Source organism: Semicossyphus pulcher, unplaced genomic scaffold (assembly GCF_022749685.1).
Source record: "Semicossyphus pulcher isolate SPU_LCO1_2020_fin unplaced genomic scaffold, fSemPul1.0.p SCAF_19, whole genome shotgun sequence".
Lineage (NCBI taxonomy): Eukaryota > Metazoa > Chordata > Actinopteri > Labriformes > Labridae > Semicossyphus > Semicossyphus pulcher.
In genome coordinates, this window is record NW_027211692.1 from 2,817,459 (window position 1) to 2,828,495 (window position 11,037).

Consider the following 11,037-nt stretch of genomic DNA (forward strand, 5'->3'; position numbering starts at 1 on the left):
TTGTTCATTAGTAGGAGTAAAAGGGAAGGACTTTTATTTTGATACATACAGGCCAGGATCTGTCTGCAGCAAGAGTTCTCTCAGAGTCAGACTCTAGAAATTTCTTCTCACTTCTTTGAAACTTTTAAAAACCAAACAGAAAACAAAAAGTCTCAGCTGAGGTCCCCAAAAACATATTTAATTTAACGTTTTCCTTCTCTTAAATTACAAACTCAGTTAAAGCTTCAATCTTCTCAAATGTGAGCGAATGAATTTCTCTTTCTAGGTCAGTGTTTTCTTTTTACGATTTTGTCTTCAGATGTCACAAAACAAATGACAAGAAATACATTTAAAAAAAAACATTTTCTCCAGTTAAAACTTGAAGGACAGTTTTGTGTGTTTTGCTTTGAAGCTTTTAAGTTGATGTTCACACAGTTTGTCACATAGAAATCAGTCTTTTGGGGTCTAACTGAAGTAAAAGTGTATTTTTCCTCTGTGGAACAATGTGTCCGTCACTTGTCAGAAAATAAAACAGAGGAATATTTGATATTTAAAGGTCGACATAAAATAGCAAACTGAAGATGTACATAAATAGAAACTGTCAGAGAAGGACGTTTATTTTTTCTACTTTCATTCCATTTTAAAATTGACAAAATTGTGAACTTTTTAGTGAGTCAGACACTTAACTAATGTTACCTATATGTACAGATCTTATCATAATGAGTACTGGTGTTCAATCTGTAAAAGGTCCAAGAGACTTTTCTGTAGCCTTGTCTCAAGGATATTCTGTAGTAATGAAAAAACAAAGTCATCATCAGTATGAAATCAGATCATTTCAGTGCTTTTACATTTTACTTTGGAGGAAAATCTGATCATTTGACACAGGCTCTGCCGTCTCACAGCCAGACGAATGTGGGTTTGTGGCTTTGACTGAAACTAGCTGTTCACCGCTCCCTTGACGTTCTTTCAGGTACTTTCCTGAGGTCGTTCAGGTGTCGTGGGACTCATTATGAAGACAATAACACCAGTCGCATAAGGAGAGGACGAAATGGTCCATGGACGAGTCTCATTAGCTGGAAAGTCCCTCAAATGCAGAACTATTGATTATCATAGCAACAGATTAATATCATGTATGAGCTCAACTGAATTTTTAAACCCTAACAGTAGAAGTTTTCACTCCCTTCTGAAGACTCTCACTGAGACTAACAGTTTCACTTTTCATGTATTCAGTTGTAGTCTAGATTTCATCAGATCAAACCATCATGCTGACAGATGATTGAAATCTGTGACACCAAGGATAGTAGACCTACTAACTCTTCAAGGTTAGATGAACCGCCCCACACGTTTTAGCCGTAAAGGGAGATTCAGGTGTGTTTATGCCACCAGCCTAAAATCATTCCACTAAACCTGATGTGCATCTGTCTCAGATTCTGTTGGTTTTCAAATGTTCAGTCCAACTAATCTGGATCCAAACAAGCACCACTGGATGTGAGTGTGGCTCCTCCCATTTCTCTGTTGTACTGTTACTGTAGTATCGCTGTAACATAAATGTTTTCTAAGTTATTAAAACCAACATCCCAGGCATCTCCTCATAAACACACCGTGTCTGTGCCTTTTTTACCACTACTTTACAGAAAAATGATTCAGATCCTGAGAATGACAGAGAAAGAGGTCGAATGAGCAGGGGATTTTTTTTTGTTTACATGAACATGTGTCAATTTAAATCCAGTTTAACCACCATTACTGTAATTTTCTTCCCTGCAGAAGCAAATTACATTTGCTTACATTTGCATTACAGTTATGATTCTCACATTAACCTTTCAGGTCTATGAGTTATAAACCTTAAGCTTTGATAACCAAAGGATAGATTTTAGGTATGGTATTACATAAATAAAGAATTTTGCAATAAACGAATGAAGGAGATATTCAACTGAAATAAAACCATGAAAAATAACTAAATAAACATTAAATTAAATAACTAAACATTCAATGTTGTGTCTCTGGGGTTTAAAAAACAAACTGTAATGAGGACACATCAGTAAATAATTCCATCTAGTGATTACACATTAAATATACATATTACATAAAAATACTTAAAAAGTAAGATTTGAGAACAACTACGTCACATAAAATATATTATGTATATGATACTTTCTATTTTGACAGTAATTCAGATATCTTAAATGTCCCCAAAGTAATATGTTTAGTCAGTTTTCATATATCGAGTATTGTATTTTATATACGTTTGTGTATTCTGAAAGTTTGATTTGAAAGGCATCACCGGAACCTCCGTGTGTGTACCGCCACCTGGTGGTTGAGATACGCAGCTACAACTTTTCATCAACATAACAATAGCAACAACACCATCTCTGGTTTACAAATATAGCCAGACCCCCTCCTTCTCTCTTGCCACTAGCTTTAGCATCTCTGTCTGAAGCCAGGTAGATCCACGCTGGAGTCTGATGTTTTGATTCAACCAGGTTTCAGCAAAACACAGAAAACTGCACTCACGGTATACTTTCTGAGTCTTTACCAATATCTCCAGCTCATCACTTTCGCCGGGCAGAGAGCCGACACCTCCCAGGATGACTGATGGCAGAAAGGCCTTATATCTCCATTTCCAAGCCTTCACCTCTGCACAGCACGACAGCCACGGAAACACCTGTCCATCTCAGCTGGATTAGGGTGGCATCTTCCAGATTTGCTCCGTTTCAATAATAGAAGCTCTTCTCTTGAACAAACTCTTCTCCCCTTAGAAATATCCATCAGTTGAAAAACCATGATAAAAACACAAAAGAAAATAAGTTTCAGAGAAATTCAGAGAGTCTACCAGACTTGGCTGCTACCAGTTGAAGCGCATCTAGAATTATATAATGGTGTTTAATCGCATTATTTTTGTCATCAAAAATATAATATTATATCTGTTGTATCTACTTAGTGTATCCAACGCTGCATTCATAATGCTAGGTAAAAGCTTCGATTAGCATTGGTAATTAAGGCTAATGGTTACTTAAATGCTAATTAGCTTATAGAGGTTACCGAAGTTAGCTGAAATAGCATTAGTGCTCGTCAGCTTCTTTACGGCCAATATTAATATTTTTGTAGTCAATCAAAAAGACAACCATTGGACCGGCGAGCATCTCAGGGCCCCGTGATTAAAACAAACAAACCAACAATCAAACAAAACTAGTTTGTGACTTTGGTCGAACTTATCTTACAGCGATAATAAATACAGAGCAAGAATCTACCGCCCTCCAGTGGGCCACGTTTTGTAACTACATCTGCATACCATTGTGATCAAGTGAGAAATATTTACTTAAAAGCAGAACTTCCGGTCATACATTCAGAATAAGGATTGTAGTTACATGGTGTGACCACAGGAGGGCAGTGTTAACTCTCAATATTGAGAAAAATGTCACTTTCTAACATAAATTACACACATTAAATTAAGTTTAATGCTAACATGGTATTTGATTTATAAAGATCGATTAACAATGACACCTTTACACAGAATGGTTTATGTCAAAGTTAAAGCTATAAAATTACTATTGTTAAAGATAATTATTCAGGTTGATGTCTACATAAGTGCAAATGACACTTACATTAGAAAGATAACAAATAAAATTGGTGTATACTGCATGTAGGAGTACTTGAATGTGTTTCTTATCCGTATATCGCAAGTGTATTTTAAATCGGTAAACACTCAACACATTTTTATATTAACCCTTTCATGCATAGTGGTCACTACAGTGGACAGCTATTCAAAAGCTGTTTTCTTCTATATGCATGAGTCTTGATGTCAAAGTTGCGCATCAGCCACTACAGTGGACGCTAGTGTATCATCCCATACACTGCCACCGTCTGGCCAGACGTTGTAAGTGCAACAAAAAATTCTCAAAACCAAGATGGCCGACGGAAGGCCAGAAGTGCAGAGCACCGAAGGAATATCTGTCCATTCCTTCTATTCTAAGAGAACCTTGCAGGTAAAAAAAATATGGGGACATCAAGTACCAACTAAGGAGTAATATAATTGTTGAAATTTCCAAGTATTGATTTTGTGTTGGGAGGAAATTGCAATTAATCATCTGTCCACTAAATTGGACATCATGCATCGCTGGCTATATTTTAACTACAATTCATACAATTACTGCGACTTTGTTGTTTTTGAAAATACTTCATCTGCAGTAACTTTTTTGGCTGTGAATCAATTAATCTATGTTATTAGAATGTAAATTTTGTTTTTTTAGAATGTACCAATATTTTGTGCAAATTAGTTCCATCATGAGAGTAAGGATTCATGTTTTTATGTTTTGTAGAGGTCAGATGCAGAGCGTGATAGAAAGGCCTACAGGACAGTTGAGCAAATACCCTCCGAGTCAAGTGAGGATGATGTTAGTGGCAGTGATGATGAATGGCTACCAGAAAAAACAGGAACAGTAAATGCTAGCAGTCGTGACAGTGGAGCTGAGGATGCTGAGGGAGCTGAGGTTGCCGTGATGCCATGATGCTGCGTGCACACGAAATACAAAGTACATCTGCATGCGGTGTCTTGTGGGTTTGGGCCCTGGGTGCTTTGCCAATTTCCATAAAAGATAGACTTTTTCAACAGAAGAAAGAGACTATACTGATGTACTAAAGTACATTTGAAAGAGAATGTTTGTCGTAGTAGGTGGATATATTGTTATGGTTGGAGTCAGTCAGACTGTACTGTGCAGGCTTGCCGGGTCAACTGACTAATAGAGAAGTTATTTTTGAAGTTCGCATTGGTCTCTAAGTTAGCAGGGATCTACCAGGAATGGCTCCTACTTCTAGGTTTAGGGAAACTGAGGGGTTGGATCCATCAGACCAGACCAAAGGCCCAGTCGAATGTTTAGAGAGCCATGGGCAATATTTTTTATTATTATTATTATTATTTTTGTAGGAAATGTTAACTGAAAAAATATACAGTTCAACAGGGTGAGGTAGGAAGGGCTGAAGAGTCAAGAGGAAGGATCTGAATGAGGGATGGAGGGAGGAATGGGAGGGATGGAAGGAGGAGGGTTAGAAAGAAAGAGGGGAAAGGCTGAGGAGTCAGGAGGTTCAACGTTTTTGCATTAACAGTATTAGAATATGTTCAAATATGTGAACACATTAGTTTAACAACATTAAAACATGAAGCATTTCATAGTGTTCACATAATGTGTCATTTTATTCATTGTTTTGTTAAAAACATATTTGATCAGTTGAAAGCTCAAACGCATGTTGTCCACCCTAGTGGACATGTCATTAACTCCTTGAAAAATGTATGTTTTTTTTCATGCCTAAAGAGTAACAAAAACACTTAGGAAAAAAATCCTGACTGAGGTTGTCATAATTAATGCATGAAAGGGTTAAATTGAAACTTATAATGCTTAATACAGTTTTCCAAATATGCAAAACAAATTAATGAAAACCACCAAGCCATAAAAGCACACTATAACTTCCAATAAACACTTTTACAGTTGTGGTAAGTTACGCACTTGACCACTGGAGAGCAGCAAACAAGCGTCATGACCGACTGTATGGTCATGATGGCCGTTAACGCTTGGTACGTCAAGTCAAACACAGTGGTAAACGTCTTCCTGTACAAACATTCAAAATAAAATGCACATAATAGCTATGAATAGTGGCCCCGGAAACAAGGATGTTACGTACAAACAGGCGGTACGATTAAGAGGTTCGTGGTGGTCACGTGGTTGTATCTTGGCGTGCTGAAGCATCGACACATCTTGCCGCGAGATTTCAGCTTTGTACGGTCGATATTGAGGAGTAGTCAAATCAGTAGCTTCAACAGACTGCCAACTTGTGTATTTTGAGACTTTACACCCCTTGTGGTATCTCTGTAACGGTTCGGTCTGCTTTTGTTAATCCCAGGGAAGACCCGCACAACATTTTCATTCGGTCGAGCTGTCGTGCATTTGTTTACTGAGAAGTTAGCCCGAGATAAATTAGCAAGCTTTGTGGCACGAATTAGGTCACAGAGCTCCTTGTTGACACCAGAGTCTGTTTCTTTTCTCTCCGTCGCTTCACTCCGCGGGCCTTAACAAGTTAACGCTTTCAGTGACGATGGTTTTACTGAAAAACCTCCGTCCTCCCACCGAGGGTGTGCGGCACGAGCAAGCCGAGACCACGGCGGTGATGGGTGGCGAGAAGCTGGGATGTGGCACACTGTACGTCGCTGAAACGTAAGTGATGCATATGGCGCTTGTTTTTACTCTGTAAACCAAACGTGACACGTGCAGGTCAGTATTCTAACCTTACAGATGATCAGTTCTTAATACAGACTGTATGTTAAATTATACCAACGTACAGGGTAGGGTATAATAGTAGATACATGCACCTAAACAGCTCCATTCCTCGTGCCAAGCAAGCACTTCCGGAGTTATTACTTTCAAAATAATAGCTGACTGAGAACCAGAGAGTCAGATTCCAGTTAAACTCAGAGATAGTAAATTAATAGACTATAGATTTAGCTTTGGGCTCTGGAAACATATAATTGGGTGGGTTTTTTAAGTTTATTTTCTTACCTTTTATAGCCAAAACCAGTTAATACATCAATAATAACCCCAAGATCTATCAGGTATAGAAGTAAATGTTTTTTAGCTCAACAGTGAATGTTTTTCAGATATATGTTTAAGAGAAAGGCTTGAAAGTGCTTCAGGCTCTTATTCTTATACTCTGTGCTCCATATCAACCACTGAACTTGTTTTAAAAGTCCACAAAGTTTCAATGGTCATGGATACTGTTGAAAACTTGTTTTGTAAGCTTAAAAAAGTAATCAAAACAGCAGAGTCGTCACCCCCCTCTCTGTTTATTTTTCCTGCCATGATCAGGCAGTCAAATGAAGCTTAAAAGGCCATTAAATGTTGCTCACATTAAGTGTGTGCAACCTTTAACCCCACTGTTAGTCGCTGGGCAGCTCAACTGGACCATCAAGCATTGTGTATTTCCCGTTCCTTAGGCGCCTGTCGTGGTTCGATGGTGCAGGGTTGGGTTTCTGTCTGGAGTATCCCACCATCGGCCTGCACGCCATCTCCAGAGACGTCAGCGCGTACCCACAGGAACACCTGTACGTCATGGTCAACGGCAAAGTCGGGGGTGAGAGTGACGCATAGTGTAAAATCTGCATTAAAGGGTCAATGCAACATGTTGAACTGTAGATCCAGGAGGTTGAAGAGTCACATTTTGAACAGTCTCATTTATGTGGCTTTTTTTCTGTGAGCACACAAGAGAAACTTGGTTTTATGTTAAAGTATCTTTAAGTCCGTTTTGAGGGAGTTTTCACCAACCCAAGGTATTTCCCAACATGTCACACCTGCACATACAGGGTATGACATATACCTTCACATGTTAACACATTCAATTATGAGTGAGATGAATGTGCTCTCTTTGGTTGTTTGTGCACAGTGAGCAACATAATTATTCATGTAAAACGAGGAGGGAAGTTGCAGCTTGTTTCTGCCTGGATACACCTCCATGTTTTCACCTTCCGTCTTCTCAGATGAGAATGTGGCAGAAATGGCTGAGAAAGCAGATGATGAAGAAGAAGATGACAGTAGTAGCAGCGGAGGTGATGATGATGATGAAGATGGAGCGATCACAGAGATCAGATTTGTACCCAGTGACAAGGCAGCATGTGAGTGACCCAGACAAGGCTGTCTCTGCTTTAAAATGTATAAAACTTGAAAAACAGACATTTTCCTTTTCACCATGAACACGCATCGTAGTTTATTTTGACTTTTACACTGTCTGTGTTTTGATGCAGTGGAGTCCATGTTCTCAGCGATGTGCGAGTGTCAGGCACTGCACCCCGACCCAGAGGACGACGACTCGGACAACGACTTCGAAGGAGAAGAGTACGATGTGGAGGAGGCCGGTGAGGAGAAACACATACACAACGCAAACATTTACACAAGGTGTTAAGGATCATGATCATATCATATTTCATATTTTTTATCATATTTTCAAACTTTTTCACGAATTCAATGAACTCAGAAAGTGGGTTCCCAATAGTGCTGTCAAAATTGTCCAAAAATGATGTTCGATTATTCCCTCTAAATAAAATACATATTCAAATCTATTTTTGCGCAAAATATGTCCACAAGAGGACATACCAACACAACGAGAGACACACTTACGCGCAAAGATAGATTTATTTAAACATAAATATGCCTTTTAAAAGATCAACATGGGCTTCCTACACCTTGCAAAATAAACAGATAAAATAATTTGGTTACAGTAGAACGGACATTCAGCGCTCTGAGTGAGCTGTGCTGTGACAGGTACATTTATTGATACATAATGCCTTTTTAAAAAATCAAAACGTCTATACCGATCTGCTGTGCTGGGGGTGAGAATCTCTCTCTCTCTGGCCAGGCTGGGATTTAAATTCACACGCCACACGGCTGTTGTATTAGCTCATTTCAGCTAGACTTAAGTTAATTATTAAGGTATCATAGTATAAAGTGACATTGTGATGCATTCAAGGATGCTCCGTAACCAAGAGAACATACACGGACATACAAGAACACACGAGAGCTCACGAGACAGACTGATTTTTTTCACATTGAATATTGATTTTAATATCACAATTTGGTTATATATTCAGTGCAAAACATGACATCATTTGGTGTGTACGTCTTTTATCATTAATATTTTTTCTTTTTTGGATAAAAACAAATGCTTATAATAACACAACAAATCATAATTATCTGTGGGCTTGATATTATAACTGTCATTCTTTTCTTCCCGTGTGTGTGTTTGTCTGTCCCTCCCTTGTTGTCTGGATTCTCTGATTGCAGAGGCAGGTGAGACTTCAGCACTCGTCACTGCACATTTACATGACTGACCACCTTTTACTGAACCTTTTAAAGATTGATTGATTAAAGATTGAAAATTCCGGAATTGATGTAATAAGTTTTACAGACAGCATAGTAGATATTTTCTTCACCTTGATGGATGATGGACTGTTTCTCCTTCAATGTCTGTAAGCAGCTGTTTATCTGTTGCCTCTCAGAGCTGAACTGAATGGTTTGAAATGTCAAAGATAATCTAATAATGAATGATAATATAAAAAGAGAAACACAGTAATTCGATCAAGTATGTCTTCTTAGGGAAAGCAATAATAGTTTAATTGGCATTGCACTTATATTTTACTTCTCTCCACCTCTCTGCTCCGCCCAGAGCACGGCCATGCTGACATCCCCACCTTCTACACCTGTGATGAGGGTCTGTCGACGCTCACGCAGGAGGGTCAGGCCACGCTGGAGAGGCTGGAGGGGATGTTGGCTCAGTCAGTGGCTCAGCAGTACCACATGGCCGGGGTCCGAACTGAAGAAACGAACGCAGAGTTTGAAGGTTTGAGACTCACTCACACATAAATGGTTCAATTTGAACTTGTATCATATAACATAATAAACCATGGTGGACGGGACGTGACAGGACTGTTCCTCTGACGAATCCTTTCCTTTAAACACGAGAATTAATTTAACATTACCAACCAATAAAGGAAGGTCTGGATGAAGTTCACTAGGTTAACTAGTGATGAAACTCATAAGACAGCTCTGCTCAGTCGCTGCTGAACCTGATGTAAGTTGTAATGTAAATGTAAGCAGTCTGTACCTATGAAACAAATGTGCCCTTTTCTATGCTACACTCGCAACATAATGAAACGGGGTTAGTGGAGGGTTTTTTCTTGTGAGAATATTAGATTTTTCCCCCTGTAAATTTCCAACTTAAATCTAATGTAATTCTTAATTTTCTTTCCCTCTTCTTGCTGCTACAATCGACCGTATAATTATATATATATATCTGTGATAATTGTATGTTCTTTTGCACCAATCTGCATCAAAAATAAAAGAAATAACTGATTTGACAAGTAATTAACTGGATGCTGTTAATACCTGTTTTATAAATATGAGTGTGTGTTGGTGTTTACAGATGGTATGGAGGTGGATGCAGCAGCCATGGAGGCCGGTCAGTTCGAGGATGCAGACGTCGAGCACTGGTAACGACAACATTGAAACCTCACATGAAATGAAAAATTTGACTTGTGCCAAGAAAAAGCAACGTAAAAAAGAAAAACATTAAGATCATGTTTGATCAAGTCTGTTGTGTTCATTCTGCTTTGTTAACATGTGTTATAACTCTCTGTAGATGGAAGTCAGCATCCACTCAAAGCAGCAGTGTTGCATCATGGGATTGAAGAAGAGGACAGCAGCACTTCTTTAAAACTCTCAGCTCTTACTCTCTTTCTGTTCCAGGCACGGAAAACAAACCTCTCCTCGTGTACTTAAAGACATCTCGGCAGTCTTTTGTAGTTTCCTCTCACATGTTAACTGTGTTGTAATTTGTTCTTGTTGTTTGGACAGAATGTGCTTTATACAGCCAAGTCAGCTAACTGTAACTATTGGGATGCAGCCCCAGAATAACCCAAAGCTATTAAACAAAAAAGCTGTTTGTGTTTTGTACCTAACGACCAATTTAATATCTGCCTTCCTGCTGAGGAGAACTCTGTCTTTGTATGAAATTGTCAATAAATAATTAGTTTTTGTATGAGATTCTTTTTGCCTCATTGATCATTCAACTGTGGTTTCAACGCTCCAAGTGCAGTCACAATCCTAAAGCGAGAAGCTACAACTCTACAACACTTTTTAGCCTCCTGTATGTCATTGTTTTGGTTTCGCAGCACATACACCGTCTGGTTCTGTCTGTGTTTGCAGCAGATGTTTACAGACTCAACTGCTGGATAATAGTTGAACATCCAGCTGCTAAACGGTCAAATATTCCTCTTAAGAGTTGGAGACCAACATTTCTTGACCAAGCTTAACTTTTCTTCACATTTGTTTTGAAACTTAACTGCTGTGAAATTTGAAACATTAAAATCTCTCAGAGGGTTGCACGGCGATTCAGTGGATAGCGCTGTCGCCTTATAGCTAGAAGATTCCCAGTTCGGACATGGGAGCCTTTCCGTGTGGAGTTTGCATGCGTGGATTCCCTCCGGGTACTCCGGCTTCCTCCCGCAGTCCCAAGACATGCCCG

At 38.9% G+C, this 11,037-nt stretch overlaps 1 protein-coding gene across 1 annotated transcript; it reads left to right on the top strand.

Annotated features, from left to right (window-relative positions):
- The first annotated feature begins 5,738 nt into the window (after positions 1-5,738).
- Positions 5,739-10,550, top strand: clns1a (chloride channel, nucleotide-sensitive, 1A). Its single transcript, XM_069668450.1, has 8 exons — positions 5,739-6,182; positions 6,959-7,095; positions 7,499-7,633; positions 7,763-7,873; positions 8,799-8,804; positions 9,181-9,354; positions 9,937-10,003; positions 10,153-10,550. Coding segments are annotated over exons 1-8 (750 nt in total). The 5' UTR covers positions 5,739-6,063; the 3' UTR covers positions 10,154-10,550.
- The last annotated feature ends 487 nt before the right edge of the window (positions 10,551-11,037 follow it).